We start from the raw sequence: 23,052 nt of genomic DNA, 5'->3' as shown, positions 1-23,052 counted from the left end.
CAAGATTTGCATTATGTCCAAAAACTCCCTTCAAAGGCATTTATTAACCACAAAAGTATAAGAAAGTAAGTTCGCAATGGAGAAACGTAGCAATCATCACATTATCCAAGTGTTCAAGGTAAGTATCACCAGCAATAAGACATATCAATATCATGAACACCCAGATGTGGTGCACAGACAAAGACATAACATCATTCTTCTGGTTTTCTTGCCAAAATCCATCATCTCACTCCAATTAGGAGAATACACTGGACAGATCCAAACTAATGGACAGTCTGTAAAATAATGGATCAATAAAAACTGCCAAAATCATGAAACACCAAGAAAAACCAAGAAACTTTTACAGACTGGAAGAGACTAAGAAAAAATAATACCTAAATGCAAGGTGAAACCCTGAGTATTATCCCAGAACAGAAAGAAGACATTAATGGAAAAAATGGGCAGAGTTCAAATAAGGTTTGTAGTTCTGTTAATAAGGTTGTGTCAATGTCAATTTTTTATTCGTGATATCTCTACTAAGGAAATGTAAGATGTTGACACTATGGAAAATGGAGTGAGGGATATAAGGCAACTCTGTGTGATACGTTTGCAACTCTTCTATAACGCTAACATTAATTCAAAACAAAAAGGAAAATGAATCCTTACAACATGAAAAAAGGAAAAGAAAAATCTCAAATATTATTGAGTCCTGACGATAGGCCAGATACTGTTCTCTAGTCATTGTTATGAATAAGGCAGCCAAACCCCCTGCTATCTGATTCATATTCCTTTTGTAGATACTGTATACATTGAACAATTAGAGAGGACAAATGGAACTATTAAATACAAACTGGAAGAAATTTAATGAGTATAAATGTAATAAATTTTATATTGCCTGATGAAACAGCCCATAAACTCCTTCACCAGTAGGATACAAGGATACTGTACATCTACCACACTCTCTGCTCCCTCCTGCCACCAACTCTGCCATCTTGTGATGGGATAGGGAGCTGCAGCAACACATCTACAGCCCTTAAGCAGGTGTCACTTAGCTCAGTGCTTAGGGACTACAGATTTTAAAAGAGGAGCTGTGGCAGAAGCAGAGTTAGAACCCAGGCCTCTAAATTGCCAATCTAACCCTCCCTCCAACTTTCACAAAAGTACCAAGTACCATTATAACAATGGTGCAGAGGACAGAACATAGACACTAAAGTCAAGTTACTTGGGCTCAAATCATGGCTCTAAGTAGGACCTTGGGCAAGTTAATGACATCTTCTAAGTCTCCAGTCCAAGTGACCCACTGTCATCCCATACACTTGTGGGGATCAAATTGGTAAACACTTAAAATGGTGCCTGGCGTATAATAATGCCTCAATAAGTGTTAGTTCTCATTGCCATTGCCATTGTTGTCATCATGGTCTCCCACAAGCACAGATTACATGTATTTCATGTTATTGTCTCACCCACCAGGAGGAGCCCAAGACACACTGGCTAACAAAGAGGTTGTAACTTAGTGTAAAAGCTGAATAAAATTTAGCTGTAATTGGAAAATCTGGCTACACTATATAACACTGTGATACTTCATTTTGGAGATGCCAGAAGACTCTTGACCATCCTTAACAATCTCACTTAATTTGAATGGTAGTCTTACAAGCTGGCAACCACTAAACTAGTCAGTTCCCAATGAATACCTCACACTCAAGACAGTCTGAACTTTCCCTTCCACTTGTGAGCATCATTGCAGTGGGTCAGCTGACCTCAGTGGTAACTGACTCTCCTAATCTGTGGCTTAGATGTTCTGAGGAACCCAGCTCCACACCAGGTGTATCTTAAACCATCTCATGTGAGAGTTTATAGGCTGTTTCATCTTCCTGATCAGAAGAAATTATATATGCAGAAACAAAACATCTTTCACATTGTAGTCTGAGATCACCTTCATTTAACTATGGAACAATCCTGTTAGAATTGTCAGAGGAGCTCTGGGCTAATAAGTTCACTGCATTAGCCCCCATCCAGCATGTCTTGCTCAGACCAATGAATGCTCTTTGCTTTCCAGATCAAGAACATAGTGGATGCTCAGAACATTGAAGTATTTAAGGAATTAATTTCTTAATTGATTCAACTGATATCTGTTGAGCAACTATTATGCTCTAGACCTTATTGGTACTGAGACAGCAAAAAAAGATTTTTTTAAAAAATGGCCCTTTCAGGGGATGGCACTTTTGTGGACCTATTGGCAACATCACAGGTGGCTTCTGTGGCACCAGAAAGGGTAGCAGATTCCACACTGAGCCAACCATAAGGAAGGGAATAGTAGGGAATCTCAGAGAGGATTTGGGGCACAATGGAAGGAGGTGGGATTCTGAAGGACCCACAATAACCAGTGAGATCAAGTGCAGAAAGAGTCTGTTAGTCCAGTGTACGCGCTACAAGACCTTACAAAGATTTCGTTCATAGAAAGCAGTATTTTAAAAACAAATCCATAGAACACATGTAGAACCTGGAAACCCTGCCAAATCCCAGTCTGGTAAATGTCAGCCAACAGCCTTATTACCTCTTAACACACAGTCTTTTCCACGTTGATAGTCAAAGATGTTTGGGGACTAGGCTAGGGGATTCTTGGCATGGCCATCTCAGAGCTGTTGAGTGAGACTCTGACTCACATCCACATTACTGGACAATTCCATCACCCAATTAAGCATCTTATTGGCGCCTTCATTGTCACACCTAAATTGTCAAAGATGCTATCTACATATAACAAAATAAAATAAACCATGAGCTATCATTGTGTCCACACCTCTAAACTCTTCTAGTTCTTCCAAAATGATTATTAACATGGAAAATGTTCCTTTGTATTATAATTTATGTAGCTTATAATGCATCTTTCCCATTATAAAGATGGCCATTTGGAAGCCCAAGTGATGTTTCCAAAATGCTAATCTCATCAAGTCATTTTCCTCAGAAGAAAGTCCTCATTCCCTGAAAAGGATATAGTGCTCCCCACTTGGAGGCCTCCATCCATAACCCCATCCTCATCATTTGTCCTTGCCCATAACAGCTTCTCACAATGCCCAGAACCCAGGTGCCATTACTGTTCTGAAGTCTGTCCTCTCTATTTATGAAGACAAGTACTGAGGCTTTTTTGGTAGTTGTTATATATATACATACGGCTTGACATGGGGCCTAGAACTTAGTAGGTGCTCAAGAAATATTTCTTCAAGAAATGAACCAGGGTATCAATGAATAAGGAAATGACAAAAACCTTTTAAAGTGATTCACTCTTGGGCAGCAGATCTGGTGTTCACTGGAGGTATATGTCCTTTGGGTCTGGTTGAGTGTAGGCTGGGTACCCCACTGAGCTGCTTTCTCTACTGACACAAAGAAGAAACAAATGTTAACAATGGAAAGAAATAAAAGGAGAAGCTTTTCTCAGAATAAGACATATAAAGAGTAACTCCCCCCAGAAGATCTCAGAGCAAGAGGGATGGTTCTTACTGGAAGAGAATCAAAGGTACATGGGACACTAAAGCAGAGATCAAGAGCTGGTCAAGCATTAGTGTTGTTGTTACTGGAAGAACCAGAGCCTCCTACCAGCAGCTCTTTCTCTGTTGCCTTAGGTAACTTACACCAGAGTATGACCTCAAACCATGACATAAATCCAGTGGCATTAAGGTGGGAAAGCCATATAACTAATCATCTAAATCATCCAAACCAGGACACTTCGGAGTATGAAATAGGAAGCTATTGATTAGCACACCAGGGCAACAGAGGTAAACCAGGCCTGAGCCGGTCATACCAGGAGTATAGTCACCATTAATCCAGGCACTTCAAGGACAGCACAGGGAGAAGGAACTAGATTCCTCAATACAGAAGTTTGAGGGCGGGGATTCCCCTTTCCAAGGCAGTCTCCATTAAGCCTTCATTTCTGTCATTCCATTTTGCTCCTGAAAATTTCTGAGGAAAAAAAAAAATGACAGATATGAAGTAAAGGGAAAAAGCTATACTTACCAGTAAATAATACACAGACAAATCTATCTCCAGACCACTATCCAGGGGTGATTTTTTTTCACTTTGCCTTTTAATTTTGCAGCAATTTCACATGACAAAGACCACTCAGAGCAAAGAGACCCAAGAGAAGTTTGACATTCTATGCCCCACTGATGCACAATGACTCAGATTCTGGTTTGATGTTATTTAGTGCTTCCCTGTGCACTGAGTTATGGATGTAAATGTGGTTAGGAAAGCAGCAATTCTCTCTGAGTCACTGTGACATTGTATATACCAAACACTCATCTGGAGGCTCAGTGTTCTTGAAATAAGAAGGGGAAAAAAAGACCACTGGCAAACTAAGAAGAGCTTTTAAGTATAAAAGGGACTAAAACTGATAGAAATGAAAACGAAAGACTATCAGAAAATATCTAAGAAAAAAGTAGAGAATTTTTTGTTTTTGAAATCCAGGTAAAGGAGATCTTCCTCCCTACTTCTTTTTTTTTTTTTTTCAATCACTAATCTTTACGTTTTTTGGAGTGATTTTAGGTTTATAGAAAAATTAAGCAAAAAGACTTCCCACCTACCTCCTTTGCTGTTCCTCCCAATTTCCCCATCATTAACATCCGGCATTAATGTCATACATTTGTTACAGTAATCAGTGAGCCAATACTGTTGTTGTTATATTTATTATTATTATTATTATTATTAGTTAAATTGATAATTAATTAGATACATTGTTATTAACTAAAATCCATAGTTTACTTTAGGAGTCATTCCTTGTGCTGTACATCCTATGTGATTAGACAGATGTATAAGGACATGTCTTCTCCAGTGTGGTGTCATATTGAATAGTTTCAAGGCTGTAAGTGATGGACTCGGGTTGTTGTCCTGTCTTGGCTGTTGAGAATAATGCTGCAATGAACATGGGAGTGCAGATATCTCTTCCATATACTGGTTTCATTTTCATTGGATATGTAACTCAGAAATAGGATTGCTGGATCATACAGCAGTCCTATGTTTAATTTTCTGAGGAAACTTTGTACTGCGGTCTGTAATGGCTGAACCAATTTACATTCTCACTGACAGTGCAGAAGTTTTCTTTTTATTTATATCTCTTCCAATACTTGTCCTCTCTTTCCTTTTCCTAAGAAGTATGAGGTGATACCTCATTGTGGCTTTGATTTGCATTTCCCTGATGATTAGTGATGTTGAGCATCTCTGCACACATCTATTGGCCATTTGGATGTCTTCGTTGGAGAAATTTCTATCCAGGTCCCATATATATACATACACACACATATATATACATATATATATAGTATGTATTTTTTTTACACATAAAATTAGCTCTTTGAAGAGTGAAAATAGCTGTGCTCTCCCCATCCCAGGCTGGGTGCCCTAAAAAGCTCTTGGCTCCATCCTATAAAGAGGCTCAGGATCCTGACTATAGCACCCCTCCCAGCTGTGCTTTTGGAGGCTGATTAAGTCGCTGTTTCTCTGAGCCCTCCTTTCCGAGCCCAGGACTCACACTAGTGTTTCTGAAGGCCCCTCTGTGAGAAGTATTCCCTGCTTTGACTCTAAATGATGACCATACGCTCAGTTCCCATTCCTTCAAGAGGACTCTGGGGTTCTATGACTGCAGCCTGGGAGTAGGCAGTCATTCTGAGTCTTTTCAACAGATGGAGGCTGCCACATGAGTGCCAAGCAGCTCGGCTATGGTCACACCCAAGGTGCTTGGTCCAAGTGATACCTCCATGCTCCTGCATAGCCCATGCCAGGTTCATGTCAAAGGGCCCAGCATTTACTGGACTGGTTCCATTTTCTGTCTCTTCAGGATGTTTAAAATGAGAAGTAGATGCCAAGAGACAACTCTTATTTTTCTCCACCCATCACTGTTGCTTCAAGTCTCTCCACTGTACCACAGCTAAACACTCCTGTGCCTGAGGACCACTGGGGTGTTCTGTGAAGTAGGCCAAAGTGGCTTATAAAGGATCACTAGGAGAGCACAAACAGCAAGACAGCTACTTTATAACATCTTTATTATTTGAGAGTAAAGTCAGCCCCTTCTTTCAGTGCCCTGATGGGAAAGAAAAGCTATCGTCAGCTGCCACCCCTGCCAATGGTAAAAGAGGGTGTCCCAGCATCTCAGGAGGGAAGCACTGGCTGATTTTGGACTGCCTCTTTCAAGATCAGGTTAGGGAAGGGAGAATTGAGGGGATCCTCTGCTTTGCTCACATCTCTAAGAGAGTTCTGGAAGGAAGTACTTACCAAGAGGGCACCGAGAAAGCAGTAAATATATCATGGCCATTATTATCTGATTACTACCTCGTGTCATGTCGGATAGAAAACAAGAAGGACTTCTCTTTAAGAAGTTTTTTCAAATGTTTTAAATAAAAGTCCTTTTTTAATAAAAATCTGATTTCTGGTTTTTGCTACTCTGCACTATAACTCACTGCATTATTGAAAAAAGAAAGAGGGAGGGAAGGAGAGAGAGAAAGGGAAGGAGAAAGGAGGGAAGGAAGGAGAGAGAAAACGAGTGAAGCAAAGACGCAAGGAACAAAGGAAGGGGGAGAGAGAGGCAAAGAGAAAATCTATTATTCAAAAGGCTGAAATATTTGACCAAAAATCCCATGAAAATGTTCACTCAATCAGAATTCTCCTTATTTAGTCTGCCTTTATAAGTCATTTAATTGCTGTGGTCTATTAAAAATCTTTGAAGAATTGAAAGCATTTTATGTATTTATTATAGCGAATACAGAATTTTGAAGTAAAATTCATGATCCATCTATACATACAAGAAAAATTACAATATTTAAAAATCCCATCAAAGTTGAAGCCCTGAAATTGGTTTTCTGAAGGTAGTAGATTGGTCACTTATTCAAGAGGTCATGGATATATACAAGTCAAACAAATTGAACCCTTTCAAATTAGTCTCATTGACTTGATTATGTCACCCAGATAACACTTAAATGAGGCTCCAAAGACAAGAGAACTAGAGGATCTTTTTTGTAAATGTTCTTCCATGATTTCCATAATCTTAAGGTTCACCAATCCAAGGTATAAGTTGAGAGAGACCATAAGCCCATTTTGCAGATGAGCAAAGTGAGGTACAGAGGTGTGGGGGGATGAACTGCTTTTCGTCATGGGTTTGTCCCTGCACCTCCTCTATGACTCTGCACCTTGCTCAAGCCTGTTTGTTTCGGGAGAGGCAAGCTTGCCACAGAAGAGGATGGTGTTGGTATGGCTGTGCCTTATGAAGAACAAGAACGGGTGGTTTGCCAGGAACTGAGCCCGGATGGGGAGTCTTTTCACGAGGAAGCTGTCCCCAGTGGCTGCTGCCGCCTCGGTGCCCTCTTCGCTGACATCCACATATGACTTGTGGATGACCTTTGATAAATACAGGCCATCAAGCGGTGATATTCCAGAAAGATCTGCTTTGATCTCGCTGAAGATATCTGTCATGCCTAGAGAATTTAGCAGGGAATTTAGCTCATACTGGACTTCAAGCCTGAATCTGGGGATGTGTACTTCAACTTCCCTCTCCACCATGTTAGCAGAGCTGGTCCACTCGTAAAATGTCTTCATGTTCAACTGCTTCTCTATCTGAGAGACAAAACACAGATGAGTCCGCATGAGCCAAACACATACTCTCTGTATTAAATGCTGTCTGTTTTATAAGTCCCAGTGTGAATGATTCAATGTATTGCTTGCTTTCTTTTCTACTTTGAAAATGTGCTCCAGTCCCATCTGGAAAAAAGTAACAGAATCTTACACTCAGTCACATCTTCCCTGTTCTACTATCTTTTATCCACGTTTTCTAATTCAAGGTCTCAAATGTGTATCCTACAGTCTTCTGCTTTATTTCCCTCAGCATGTAGGCCTCACCTACACTCCCTCTCTGGCCTCTGGAGTCCTTGCGTGTCCTGGGTGAATTCACCACTCCCTCTTGGTTCCCAAACGTGAAACATTTCGCTGCACCCTCTATTATGAACTTTGGATTCTGTGACGCCAACATCCACTCGCTCTGCTCTGCTTCCCCCCCTCCTCCGCTACACCCCTGAAGCTCAGCTCTACACGCCCCTTCATGCTCCCACCTAGCCATGCAGCCTCACATCCCACTTGTCATCCTCCCCCCAGTGCCATAACCTTGTGTAAGCTCTCCCCTTGGGCATTTGAAACCCTCCAGCCAGCCCTCCCCACAGCTCCAAAATGGCATCTAAGACCCCATCGTTTGACCATGAAAGTTGAAAACTTTGGGCCACCTGTTCTCCATCCTGACGATATACCATCAGGTATAAAGTAAAGGTGGTTTTTCTTCCTAACTGTCTTCTCCTTCATCCTCATCTTCCCTCATCCAAGTTACCATGACTTCATGATATAAATCCACTTTGGGCCTCAGGCCTCTAGGGCATTTGCATGTGCTCTCTGCTCTGGTTAGAACAACAGAGTACTCTTGTTCCACTTACTCAACTTCCACTCTTCCAGTGAGGCACTGAGATTATCCTAGGAGCCTTCCCGAGTTCCTCATTCTCTACTCTCTCTGCTTACATGAGACTTTCACCAGAGTTTATCATGGCACTTGTTATGTGATATTTGTAACTCTGTATTTTGAAACCACACATTTGTCTGTGTTCTAGAACCCACTAGAATTCTCAACATAGAGTAAACAATGTTTGGTACGGAATGAATAAATGAACAAATAAATGAATGTATCACAAGCTGATAAAGACCACTTCTGAACTGCTTCCAAAATGCTATCTGCCTCCAAATAATTCCCCACGGCAGCTCACCACAGGCAACCAGAGGTCCAAGCCCCTCTGAATTGGCCACACCAGTATCACACCTGCTCTCATGGCCATGGCCATGCTTCTCTTCCTAGAGATCCAAATGCATACATCCCAACTCAGGTGTTTCAAGAAGCCTTCCCTAACCCCCACCCGTTTGCCATACTGTTTAATCTCCAGCAGGCACTTCCTTCCTGACTTAGAAACCCCTGACTGTGGCCATCCTAGCTGTGGGCATAGCTCAGCTTCCCCAAGATCCCAGAAGCACGGCTGGTCTCCTAAGAAACTGTTTGTCACTCCAGCAGAACACTGGGAAGACCCAGCAAGGCCGGGGTAGAAGTGTAGTCACTCGGATCAGTGGCTTGCGTGTTTCTGTGCCGGGCAGCGTTGGCTGCAGCCAGGGATAGGGGGTTAGACCCAAACTCCTGCCACCACCATGTCCTGTTCTCAGTGGCTGTGGCACTCATTTCCCCCACAAAACCAGGATGCTAATAAGAGTGGCTAGCTCAAGCATGTCATAACTGGGCTGGAAAAACTGCTCCTGAGAGGGAAGATGGCGTAATCAGACTTCTGTGGCCTAAGACCCTAAGTCGCATTACAATTTCATTACTACGGAATGATGTTTCTCAGGTGTCAAGTAACCAGTAGGTGTGGTACTTGTACAAGATGGCACTTTTGCCTCCTTGTGCCCTCTTGGGTGTAAGAATAAATTATTCCCCCAAAATACACTGTCCTGAAGGCAGGGACCAGGGTCCCCCTCCCTCTCACAGCCCCTGGGGCAATCCCACTGAACCCAGAGTGTGACTGAATTAGGGACTGAGCACACTGTCACAGGGTACACATATATGGCGGGGGGATTCAAGCACACATGCGTACTCTGCACATTAGCATTCTTTACCTGTTCTAGACTGGCCGTGCCTACTGGAAGCAGAATAATCATGCTTAGTTTGTTGTTAACATAAGGCAGCTCGAGAACTTGCATCTGCGGATCCTTTATGAAGGCTAATTTGTATGTTCCAGTTTGATACATCATTTCCACAAACACACTTTTACCCTATTTTTTAAAAAGAGGTTGTAATTAGGTAGAATAGTTACATATATGCTTGTACATGCATATATACTGATTCTTTTGCCTAATATGAATATCTGCATTAACACTGAAGGCATAGATGGGGCGCCTGGGTGGCTCAGTCATTAAGCATCTGTCTCCCGCTCAGGTCATGAATCAGGGTCCTGGGATCCAGCCCCACACTGGGCTCCCTGTTCGGCAGGAAGCCTGCTTCTCCCTCTCTCACTCCCTCTGTTTGTGTTCCCTCTCTTGCTGTGTGTGTCTCTCTCTCAAATAAATAAAATAAAATAAAATAAAAAACACTAAAGGCATGGGGAAAATATAAACAATAAAGTAACCCTTTATTACTTCCCTTTGCAAAGGTTGTTTTTTATTTTAAAATAAGCCATTGTTAGAGCCTAACTAGCTCAAATGATATATACAATTATCTGTATATAAAATACATATGTATAGTAATATATATAATAACAATAATGTTTTCTCAAAACAAAGCCAACATTACCACCTAAAGTGATTTGTATGGAAAAATAACATCATAGGATCATTTTCTTTTTTAATCCAATTGGAGACTGTCTAGGAGAAAAACCGTATAGATAGTTTTATTGTGCTGAGATAATAACCACAGCATATGTGGAGAGAATGCGTGGATAGGGGAAGAGTGAGGAGAGAGCAGGCTCTCTTCTCTGCAGGATGGCTCCAGTGTCCAAAGGCTCCAGTTAGGTGCCCTGTGAGAAAGGTTACTGTCACCTCATGAGGAAAAATGAAAATAAAATTCATAAAAAAACACAAAGAAACCTATGGAAACCTAAACCAGTATTTTCACTAAAACTTTCTAAATTGTCCTTAAATGATTATTGCATTCTTTGGAAATTGTCATTAGTCTGAAAACAAAATACTTACCTCACTCAGCTGAAAAGGGCTTTTAATTGTCTCTCTTTCCTGAAACTTATTTTGCCATTGTCCTTTGAAATATATGGCGTTCACCAGGACCATTACACAAGAAGGGTCGATTGTTCCCTTTCCAAAGAGGTTTGTGACTTTTCCTTATAATAATAATAAAAAAAAAAACCCAGATAATGTATTTGGATTTGAACTTGGGTTTATTAATAACAGAGTTGAATAGTGACTAGAAATTTGGAACCATTTCTTTTTTAAGGTCAGTTATAAATTTGAGAGGCCGGGAGAACTACTTTATCTCCTGGCCATCAAGACTATCCTTGTCAAATGAAGTTTATGTCCAAGAATTGAATATTTTGTCATTTCTAATCAGAAGATGGCATCTAGGGAGTACTTAGTATACTAACTAATGATCAACTTGTCTTATACCTAGTTATACCCAATGCTTTTCTATACATTACTGCTTATTTAAAAAATATTAATAATCTCTTATGGCTTCCTTCTAATATTTATCAGGCTTTATACTTGCCAACACCTCACCACACCTAAATATTTTAAGTATTCAAAAGATCATTCTTACAATGTCCTAGCAATTAGTGTATTTCAAGTATATACCAAGACTTAAAGTAAATACATACCTGAAAATCAGAATTTATACAAAATATACAATCAGCTATACCAATTGGATTGAACACCAAGCCTTCTTGGTGCACTCTGGTGCACTGCAATTTATAAAACATTTTTGGAATATAATCTTACAACTGGAAACATAGGGACATCCAGAACATTAGACTCTAAGCTTAATTTTTCCACTATTGTTCTAATTAAATTAACAGATCTGAAAAATCTGTAGACATTTCTAAGCATTTTCCAACTTAATACAAAGAACTGAATAAATACATATTAACCTGCTCATCTATTACTAAGCTTGAATAACATCAATCCACCAATCAAGAAAATACTGTTGAGAGTTTATCACTGGTAAGTGAAATAATAAGATACAAATATGTTAGAAATGTGGTCTTTAATTCTCAGAAAAGTATTTATATCACTGACATGTTCCTCATAAATGCAATTAGCTCTAATACTTTAATGTTAATACTTTATTTCACCCTAATTTTGTTACTCAATAAATCTAATTCTCTCCTATATGAAGGAATATGATTGTCTACATTCTTAAACCTCAGAAACTATTAGTACAATGATAACATGGCACAACCACGCAGAGACAGATTATTTCAACATGGTAATTGGTACATCTCTAGTTGGGTAGATATAGCCTAAGGACAGAAAGAACTGAAAAAAATATCTTAAGATACTGTTATATTTTATTAGTATTCTTGCTTTGAGACCATACTTATGTTAAATGATGTGATTTTGAAATAATTTTGGTGGCACTGGAATCTGGAATTTTTGACACAAGATAAAAGAGAAATAGATAAAAAAAGGGGGCGTGAAGTAAAAATCCTATGAATCTGTATTTGAACTGGTCATATCAGTAAGAAATTATGCTATATTTCATCTAAAATATATATATATGAATATATATATATATATATATATATATATGTTATATTCACTGAGAAGTCCTATAAACAATAACCAAGCCAGTTTCAATGGGTACTCTTGTACCCAGATTTATGGTCTCTAAGTATCATTACTCATTAAAATGATTCAGGATCCCCTTGAGAAGTAAGTAATTCTAGGTCAAGAGCAGGACATGAGCCTGGAACCCTGGTCAAATTGAAAAGTGAGAAAGCAATCAAATTCTGCAGGGTAGTGTTGAAAGAACTTAGGAGCCAATATAAAGACATGACTCCTGACTAAAAGGGGCAAATAAATTGAAACATCTCAAAATGTTTAAAATTAGGATACTTAAAAACAGAACTCAGTGGCTGGGGCACCTGGGTGGTAAAGTTGGTTGAGCAACGGACTCCTGGTTTTGGTTTAAAGAATGATCTCAGGATTGTGAGATCAAGCCCCACATCAGGCTCTATACTCAGTGCACAGTTTGCTTAAGACTCTTTCCCTCTCTCCCCTGCCTTCCCCTCTTTCTCAAATAAATTAATAAGTCTTAAAAAAAAATAAAACTCTATCTTTGAAGGGTGCTAGAAGGAATAAAAAGTAGTTTTGAGGGATTCCTGGGTGGCTCAGTTGGTTAAGCTGCTGCCTTCAGCTCAGGTCATGATTCCAGCGTCCTGGGATTGAGTCCCACATTGGGCTCCTTGCTCAGCGGGAGCCTGCTTCTCCGTCTGCCTCTGCCTGCCACTCTGTCTGCCTGTGCTCACTCTGACAAATAAATAAATAAATAAAATTTTAAAAAAAAAGTAGTTTTGAAACTGGTATTAAAGAGAAAGAATTCAGTATTCTTTTTTTGTTTTTCTCATATGAACTGTACTTAGAATAACCAAATAATTTATGAGGAGAAGTTTCTCATATAGAAATATTCCAGTTTATAAAGAAGGAATGCAAAAATTAGAATACTGCAACTTTATAACTCCTAATGAAATAATGGACCTAGGCAATTATCATCAAAGGATACTAACATCATAAAAAAGGGAGTGCACCCAGACATTATTTCTTTCCTGATGGAAACACAGCACCTCCATGAAGCATATTTGTCAAAAGTAAAAAACAAACACATAAGCAAAAACCACTAGAATCTTAACAAGTTTCTAGGTCTAATTTCCAAGTTATGAGAAATATAACAACAGAGGAAATTATTAAATGACATTTCAAGGTGTAGTCATCATCACCTAGACTACAAGAAAATGCAGGCAAATATTTGTTTCCTTCAGTGAATTTTCTGTAAGAAAGAAAAGGTGTGGAAATTAATAAAAAACCAAAAGAGAAATTATTAAAATATCAAAAAAGTTGTAAAGAGATGTCTTCAGGCAATAAGAATGCAGTTTATGACAGATCAACATCCCTGGCAAGAACTATAAGGAAAGCTGAATACATTTTTTTTTTAAATTCTACACTGGGTTGTTTCTGAAGCAACTGCTAATATCTATGCACCTAATAACACAGCTTCAAAAAATGCACAGCAAAACTGCACATAACACAAAGGAGAAACAGAAAAATCCACAATCATAGTGGAAGATTTTGATACAGCTTTTTCTGTAAATGATTAAAAAAAAAAAAAAGCAGACAAAAAACTAAGCAAGGGTATGCAAACACAAAGTTGGCCTGATAAAATTAAATATCTCTACCAGCAATAAAATTAAATATCTCTACCAGGGATGCCTGGGTGGCTCAGTTGGTTAAGGTACTGCCTTTTACTGAGCCCGGGTTCCTGGGATTGAGCCCTTTATCAGGCTCCTTGCTCAGCAGGGAGCCTGCTTCTCTCTCTGCTTCTGCCTGCCACTCTGCCTACTTGTACACACACTCTCTCTTTCTCTCTCTCTCTGACAAATAAATAAATAAAATCTTTTTAATAAATAAATAAATAGATAGATAAGATATCTCTCCCAATAAGTAAAGAATAGACATTATCTTTATGTGCACATGAAAATTTTACCAAAATCAGAACATGTTTTGCTGTAAAAAGTCTCAATAAATTTCAAATAATTGAACTACTATGTTCTTTGACTACAAAAGAACTGAAATAAAAATTAGTAACTAAAAAACAACTAGAAAATTTCCAAATTTTTGGAAATAGAGCACCTTTAAATAACCCATGATTCAGAGAAGAAACCTCAATGAAAATTAAAAAACATTTTGAACTGAGTAATAATGTAAATAAAGTAAATGGAAAATTGTGAATGGAGTTAAAGTGACACCTAAAAGGAAATCCATTGTCTCAAATATGTACATTAAAAAAGAAAGATCTGAAAATCAATTATTCATCTCAAGAAACTAGAAAAAGAATAGCAACTTAATACCAAGATAGTAAAAATAAGGAAATAAATGATAATCACAAATATTAAGGTAATAAAAAATCTATATTAGAGAAAATAGAAATCAATTCTTTGAAAAGACTAAAAAACTATAAATCTATAATAAGGCTAATTAAGATAAAGAAAAAATTCAAGTTTATATTTCCAGGAATAAAAGACAATATTATATATCCAAAAGTCATAAAGAAGATAATATAAGGCTATTATGAGCAATTTTATGATAATACAGATGAAAATTTAGATAAAATGGACATATTTCTTGAAAGAAAATTCAAAAACTTACACACACACAAAAAGAAAATATAAGTAGACCTCTATATGCTAGAGAAACCAAATCTCTAAATTTTCCCACATAGAAAACACCAGGCACAGAGGGTCACCAGTGAATTCTTCCAAACATTTAAAGGAGAAAAATGCACACTAACCTCACATAAACTCTTTCTTGGAAATTAGAAAAAGAGCAGAAACATTTGCCAACTAGTTTCATGAAGTGAGTATAACTTTGTACCTGAACTGACAAGAATATTTCAATAAACAAAAACTAAGTTCAAATTCTTTCATGAGCACCGGTGTAAAATTTCTAAGGAAAATATTAAGAAATCAAACTCAGTGATATACAAAAAGTGCAATATACCATGACCAAGTTTGGTTTATCTTAGGACTAAAAGGTTGGTTTAACACTAAAAAAATCTATTAATGTAATGCACTATGCACTAAATTAGCATAATAAAGGAGAATCATAGCTCATAGATATAGAAAAGGCTTTAATATAATGTGGTTAGTCATTTATCTCAAAAATTCTTAGAAAAACAGAAATAAAAAGAAACTTCCTTAATCTGAAAAAAATGTTCACAAAAATACCTGCAACAGGGGTACCTGGATGGCTCAGTGAGCCTCTACCTTTAGCTCACGTCGTGATCTCATGGCCCTGAGATAGAGCCCCGCAGCTGGCTCTCTGCTCTGTGGGAAGCCTGCTTCCCCCTCTCTCTCTGCCTGCCTCTCTGCCTACTTGTGATCTCTGTCTATCCAATAAATAAATAAAATCTTTTTTTAAAAATCTGCAACAAACATTACACTTAAATTTTTATTATTAAAACCATTCAGTAACAAGATATAAATCCAGAAACAAGATATAACATAAGGATGCCCAGTATTAGTACTTCTATTCAACAGCAGGCACTAACCAGTAAGAAAAGAAGAAAGGTTGAAGAGGAAATGATTGTATTTATAGAAAATCTGAAATAATATATAAACTAGAATTAAGAGAATTCAGCAAAGTTAATATACAGAAGTCAATTATATATTTCTACATCAACAACATATAAAATTTGAAATAATTGATACTAGTTAAAATTTAGTAAACACTTCAAATATCTGAAAACCATTTGTCAAAATACATATAAGACATTAAATAGAGAAATACAGAAAGTCATTGAAAAAAATTAAAGAGGCCCTAAATAAACAGAAGTAAACTTCATGGAAATGAATTAGAAGCTGAATATTATAAACACACCCATTCTCTCCAAATCTATAGATTCAATATATATCATTCCAAATAAAATTTCAACCAGTATGTTTAACAAAAGCTGATAAGTTGACTTTAAAAAAGGTGTATGGATTCCATTTATGGTGAAATCATATGGAAGTTGCCTGTCTCAGTCTGACTTATTTCACTCAGCATTAATACCTTCTGGGCCATCCGTGTTGTCACAAATGGCATGACCTCGTCCCTTTTTATGACTGCATAAAACAACAACAAATGAATAAACAAACAAAGAGCAGGATCAGACCTATGAATACAAAGAACAAACTGATGGTTTCCAGAGGAGAGGCAGAGGGAGAAAGAGGCTTCCACTTATGCAATGAATAAGTCAAGAGAATAAAAAGCAGCATAAGGAATACAGTCAAGGATACGGTAATAGCAAGGAATTGGGACAAATGGTAGCTATACTTGTGGTGGACATAGCAGAGCATAATGTATAAACTTAAATCACTATGTTGTAAACTTGCAACTAATGTTAACATTGTTAACAACTATATTCAACTATATTCAAATAAAATGAATATGGAATGCAAAAGACCAAGAAGCTAAGTCAAGGCAGCCCCAGAAGAGGATTAACATTGAACTTAACACTTCTGGTTATTAAGATGTATTGTAAAGCCACCATAATTGTGGTATTTTTGTGAGAATAGACAGATGGAGTACACTAAACCCAGAAACAGACCCACACATATATGGTCATCTAACTTATGATAAAGTTTACATTGCCATGTAATGGTGAAAGGATCCTCTTCCCCTATGTCAGCTAGATGTCCATATGGAGTGGAATGAGGTTTGGTTTTTTTTTAAAATGAATCTTGACTGTAGTGAAACAATAAAGGCTCTAGTAGATAACGTATAAAAGTATTTTCATGAGCTAGGAGTAGACAAAGGTTTATTTAAAAGTAATGCTAAGGTACTGACTCTAAAGGAAAAGATTGGTAAATCTTACTCCTTTCAAATTAAAAACTTCTATTCATCAAAGGCACCATTAAGGAAAGATACAAAATGGTAGAAATTACTTGCAACACATGTATTCAGTAACTCCTACTAAAAATGCATAAGAAAAAAACAGACAAACCATCCCTACCTATGGGCAAAAGATTCAAATAGGCACTTTACAAAGGAAGATAGGAAGTGTATGAAAAATGTCCAATGATGTCATTCATAAAGGAAATGTAAATTAAAATTAAACTAACTACAATGACTAAAGTTAATAAGACTAACACATGTTGGCACAGTTGAGGGATAAATAAAACTCTCATTCATTGCTTGGGCAAGTATATTGGCAAACCACCTTAGAAAACCGATGTCTACTAAAATTGAATATATATATATATACCTATGATCAGCAATTCCATTCCAAGGTGTCCATCCAAAAAAATTACATACGATATATGTACCAAAAGATGTGTATCAAAATGCTTATAGTAGTGCTATTCGTAAGAGACCCAAACTAAAAATGTCCCAGTGTTCATTAAGACTCAGTAGAATGGATAAATATATTAGGTATTTTCAGAGAACAAAACTGGTATCAGTGAAAATGAGCAAATCATGCCAACCTGTAGTCCACATGGATGACTCTCACAAATAAAATGTTAACCTAAAAAAATCCTAAATATATGCTTTATGATTCTAATTACATGAAATATTTAAATAGGCACAACTAATATACAGTAAAGAAGTTAGAGAAGTCTTAATGTTTGGCAATAGGGTGGGTTAGTTTCTGGGAGGGGACACAAGAGCAGCCGTGGAGTGTGCCCTTCTATTTCTCTGACTTGGCAGAGGGGGAGGGAGGTTACCTGAGGGCATTCACTTCTGTGATTATTTTCTTTGTGATAATTCAACTGAACAGCAAACATAGAATGTGTGAATTTCTCTATATTTATTTCAATGAAAAAAGTTTAATTCAAACATCAAGACGTAAGAAACATACTGACCAACTGCGATGTATAAATGTTATTTGGGTCCTGATTCAAACAAAAAAAGAGACAATTGATGGAATACAAAAACTCACTGCCTATTTCTTAATATTAAATAATTATTTTTAAATTTATAGATTAAATAATGGTGCCGTGGTATTTTCTTTTTTCTTTTTTTTTTTTTTTAACCTATAATGTATTATTAGCCCCAGGGGTACAGGTCTGTGAATCATCAGGCTTACACACTTCACAGCACTCACCACAGCACATACCCTCCCCAGTGGCCATAACCCTCTCGTTACCCCTCGACCCACCCCCCCAACCCCGGCAACCCTCAGTTTGTTTTGTGAGATTAAGAGTCTCTTGTGATTTGTCTCCCTCCCCATCCCATCTTATGCAGGGGTATTTTCTTTTAAATAACTTATATTTTTGAAAGGAAACAACCTGAAAAAAAGATAAAAAGATGGTTTCTGGACTCTGTCCTGGAAGAGGTAAGGGGAAAAGCGCGAGGGTATAGCTGTTAGATTGGCTTTAGGTGATAAATCCTGCAACTGAGTGACGGGTCAATGAGGATCCGTTATAGTATTCTCTCCACTTGTTTCTCTTTAAATCTTTCCTTAACTGGATATTTTTAAATAATGAAATGGACACATCTTTAAATCTCAACATTTAACCTGCCAATTTTTTTTAAAAATTGATAATTAGAAGGTTTATTTTAAAATCGTGAAAGATTTAAATTTAACTAAATTTAATTGCAGAATGTACAACACTTCTGTGAAGTAGAAATAGTGTTCTTATTCTCAGAGTCACTGAGCTTAGCTTCTAATTAGGACAAAGGACTGTAAAGGATATTTACAAATATTCCAAAATACTCCATTTCCTCCATTCTTGACCTGCTTAGGTTGGGTCCAGGACTTCACTCAGCTTCCTTGTTAGCGCTGACTCAGGCAGCCTATCCAAACAGTGCAAATAAAGTTTGGAGACACATGTGGGACTTATTCTTACCATTAGTTTTACTTTCAACCCAAGCATTAATAGTTTTCCTCGTTTCTTCTGGAGACTGTTCAAAATCAACAGTTTGTGGTATGGCTTGATAGAATTTCTTAGAACAAGTTAAATATTGCTGTAAAAGAAAGAGCAATCAGGCAAAAAATAGTGTAAGGGAAGCCAAAGTCTACTGCTCTGTGTTTTCTAAAATCTACAACACAGAGACAAAAGCAGTTCGTGTGTGTACGTCTGCAAGAAAGCAAAATCCATATGTACTTAATCTTAATAAAACAAATGGATTTAAACAAATCAAAAAGCTCTCCAAAAGGAATGTTCAGAAATGTTTGGTTGTTTCTTCTGTCATATCATTGACATTTTTCATTCTAAAACACTCGAAGCACAAAGGCAAGCTGCAGTACTCTGATCTCTCGAAGCCGACAAAAGGGAGTTACCGCCCCACAGTCTAGATTGGAAAACTGAGATCTAGAGTGATTACCCAAGTAAGGACCAGAGTGAGTACATTTTGCTTGTTTGAGGTCTAATGGGGAGCCAGGTCTCCCCATGGCATGTGTGAGTGTGTATCTGTAATTCTTCCCTGAACTTGCTTCTTGGGCAACTTTGGTGGTTTGGGGGGAAATAAAATTTTTATGTGATATTTCACAACTTTAAATGAGAGTTTGGCAAAACCATTTCACTGAAACTCTAAGTCAGCTCAAATTTAATCTCTTAAAGATGAATGTCACGCGGCTCTTCCTGCTCTTTACTTATTTTATGGTGTGATAGTTAGAGGATGCCGAGACAGCATTGGCCCAGCATTCCATATGAACGTACCTGATGGAACACCATTGCCTTTGTCCCGTAGAGTCTGTTGGCCATGCTGAGGGTATAGTTAGAGTCTGGCTGGTTGATTTGAGAGATTAAGACTCCAAACTCTGAATGAATCCTTCCAGCTTGGCTGCACTGAAGCATCAGTAAACAAAGAATGGAGTATTAAGTTGCTTGATTTCTTGCCATCAGAGGGTTATACATACATGAAAACAGTAAGTAGAGAGCAAGATGACTGCCTCTGAATAAAAGCGTAGAGAATACGAACAAACAAGGAGTTGGAGAGTTGAAGTCATGTTCCTTCTCTAGATTTCCTCTAGCACAATAATCTCAGCACGCTGTGACCTTACTCACAGATTGTATGCAGAATTGTAAGCTATTGCAAAACACATAAGCAATTGCTGGCCTCAGTGGGTTAATCCAAAAGCACCAGTTTTCAAAAAGAGATCCCAATGGGTCTTCACTGAACAGACCTTACTCACCCATCACAGGAGCAATTCTGTTAGACCTACAGCTCTGAAGCATCAATTCTGTTAGACCTACAGCTCTGAAGCATCTGAACTCAAGGACATTATAGCTGTACACCTTCATTCCCTAAAGAAAAGTTTCCCAAACTACGAGCTTCAATTCCTCACAGGTGGAGTTCTGTGAAGCAAGTATTCTGTGAACCTATATGCATTCACGTGTTTTCTCAATCACGATGAAACACAACCATCTTCATATGTGAATTCTATACAATTTCGCTTTCAAAAGGAATTCTCCTACTAGAAAAGAGCAGGTATCATGGTCCCAGGCAATGTAGGCTGGGCAACATCAGGCCCTGTTTTCCTGGGGACTAACTATAAGGTAAAGCATCAGTGTCCTTTCTCAGTGCCCCCACTGAAAAAAATCTACCACTCCATAGATGAGGCTGGCAGACTCAAATCCATATGGAGATATAGGGCACAGTCCATAAAAGAACAGAAAGTTGGAGCAAGGATGACCCTAAATGGTATGATAAAATCTGAGGGACTTTATCAGCATTGTTGACATTATTATCATTATGTAAACTCTATAGGCCATAGCGATTATCGGGAAGACCAAAGGAGTGGATCAAGGGAGACACGGCTAAGTCCCTTAAGGGCCGAAGAGAGGCTGTTACTCAACCCCTGCACTATAATCTCTTGGTGCTCTTATGTTAAAGAGCATTTGAGAGCACAGCAATGATATTATCATACCTTAGCTGAGTCCCTGAACTCTGGTTTTAATGACTCTGAAGTATGATCAAAGTGAAGCACCTAGAAAAGAAAAACAGGGATCGACGGGCATCAAAAGCAACATACAGTCTATAAATGTGGATATTTACAAGTGTCTGTTTCTCCGCTTCAGATAAAGACCAACAGTAACAGCTAACATTCAGTCATATTCTTAGTACTGAACTCAGCCTCCACATCTTACTGAGCCCTCTCAACTGAGCTTTAGAAGTGGACAGGATCATCTCGTTTCACGCTTGGGAAAATGAGCTCGAGAGATGTTCCCTGACAACCATCTGCCAGTCTTCAGGGACGGAGCTGTTGTCCACGAGGCTCTTCTGCCCCCTCCCACCAGTCTCGGGCCATTCACTAGGACAGTGACCATCTGGGGTTCATGTAAAACATTACATGGTGTCCCAGTACAATACCTATTTTGAGAGCAAGAAAATCATGAAATTGCATCCAAATATGGAGTAAAGAAATAAAGGGCAAACAATAATATCGTATGTGAGTCCTCTAGGAGTAGTTAAGTGATGTTTATCGAGATTTTCCATAGTAATTAAAAATATTTAAATGGAAAAATCACTGTATATCAGCCTATGTAACCTGAAAAGTCACCCCTTTTCTCTCAGTCTCTCTCAGCTTCCCCCTCTGTAAAAGGGAGATACTAACCCCTACCTGCTACACAGGGCTCCTATGAGCTTCAAATGTCCTCATGAATATTTTTAAAAACTTGAGAGCTTTTAAAGTGTCATTAAGGTTTATGTACCTCACATATGTTCTCTGTCATTTATGAATCTTGAAAAAGTAAACTGCAGAAATGAAAGCATGAGAGCACCGAAGGGAAGGGACTGTGTTATATGCGTTATGATATTTGTATTATCACTATTGCATTATTTAAGCCATTATTCATTTTAAGAAATACGATTTTCCCAAACGTTTCTCCTTTCACAAGACGGCAGAATTTCCTTGGTATAAGGATGTGAGCATCTGGCTGACCCACAGGGGTACACAGAAGTCCTCTACGTTACAGGGAAATCTTAGCTATGTTCCATACCTTTTCCATCTGCCCTGCACTGTTTCCTCTGGCACCAAGGAGGACCATACTTAGAGCATAGAGCAGGCTCAGTGGGGAAAAGAAGATGTTATCTCCCACGTTGTTACTGTTCAACTCTTTGAACACATCAAGGCAAAATTCAACATTTGCTGTGCTGAGGGAATCCATTTTATGCCCAGCACTACCTGAGAACAGATGGGAGAAAAAAATCCAAGAATATTACTTGGAAATACAGATAATCTATGGGGTTCAGTTACTTAATTTCATGAATTTAAGAGTCTGGGCACACTGTTTCATGAAAAATTACATATTCTAGTTTTCGAGAAATCTGTAAATGACAGAGGTGGGGATTAGTTGCAGATTCTAATGAATAAAGATTCTGTTCCTTTCGACCAGTAGTTCAAAGCTGTCTCACTACAATTTGTGTACATTTAAAGTTGTTTGCCACAAAAGAGCAGAAGGAATTAGGTTCTTGTGTTCTTACCGTCCATACCATCAGACTCCCCCCGCCCCATCCTGGAATTTGCACAGAAAAATTCTCAAGCTTGGACACCTGGGTGGCTCGGTCAGTTAAGCATCTGTCTTCAGCTTGGGTCATGATCTCGGGGCCCTGGGATTGAGCCCTGAATCAGGCTCCCAGCTCAGCGGAGAGTCTGCTTCTCCGTCTCCTTCTGCCTCTGTCCCCCACTCTGCACTCTCTCTCTCTCTCTCTCAAATAAATAAAATGTTAAAAATAAAAGAAGAAGAAAAATTTTCAAGTTACACAAGCTCAGCCAAATAATATGCTGTCCCACTAGACAGTCTACCTTCACAGCCTCATAGGAGGAGAACACCTTTCTATTTCCAGATACCTTCAAATTCTCCCTAGATG

General features: G+C 38.2%; 1 protein-coding gene across 1 annotated transcript; it reads right to left on the bottom strand.

The window, feature by feature from the left end:
- Nucleotides 1-7,134: 7,134 nt before the first annotated feature.
- SERPINB11 (serpin family B member 11) lies at nucleotides 7,135-22,349 on the bottom strand. The gene is made up of 7 exons (XM_059408077.1): nucleotides 22,182-22,349; nucleotides 21,110-21,169; nucleotides 19,899-20,027; nucleotides 19,086-19,203; nucleotides 10,723-10,865; nucleotides 9,652-9,807; nucleotides 7,135-7,572 (listed from the first exon to the last, which is right to left on the bottom strand). Exons 1-7 carry the CDS (start codon nucleotides 22,347-22,349, stop codon nucleotides 7,135-7,137), a joined length of 1,212 nt encoding a protein of 403 aa, XP_059264060.1.
- Between the last annotated feature and the right edge of the window lie 703 nt (nucleotides 22,350-23,052).

The sequence above is a fragment of the Mustela nigripes genome, chromosome 8 (assembly GCF_022355385.1).
Source record: "Mustela nigripes isolate SB6536 chromosome 8, MUSNIG.SB6536, whole genome shotgun sequence".
NCBI lineage: Eukaryota > Metazoa > Chordata > Mammalia > Carnivora > Mustelidae > Mustela > Mustela nigripes.
Note: the sequence above shows the minus strand (reverse complement) of the source record. Positions and strands in the feature narration are given on the sequence as shown.

Coding starts and splice junctions, on each gene's coding strand:
- SERPINB11 (XM_059408077.1), bottom strand. CDS start 22,349: ATGGATTCCCTCAGCACAGCAAATGTTGAATTTTGCCTTGATGTGTTC. Junction 20,028..21,109: donor AGTTCAGGGACTCAGCTAAG/GTATGATAATAT, acceptor CTGATGCTTCAG/TGCAGCCAAGCTGGAAGGAT. Junction 7,573..9,651: donor GCACGGCCAGTCTAGAACAG/GTAAAGAATGCT, acceptor TTTGTCTCTCAG/ATAGAGAAGCAGTTGAACAT.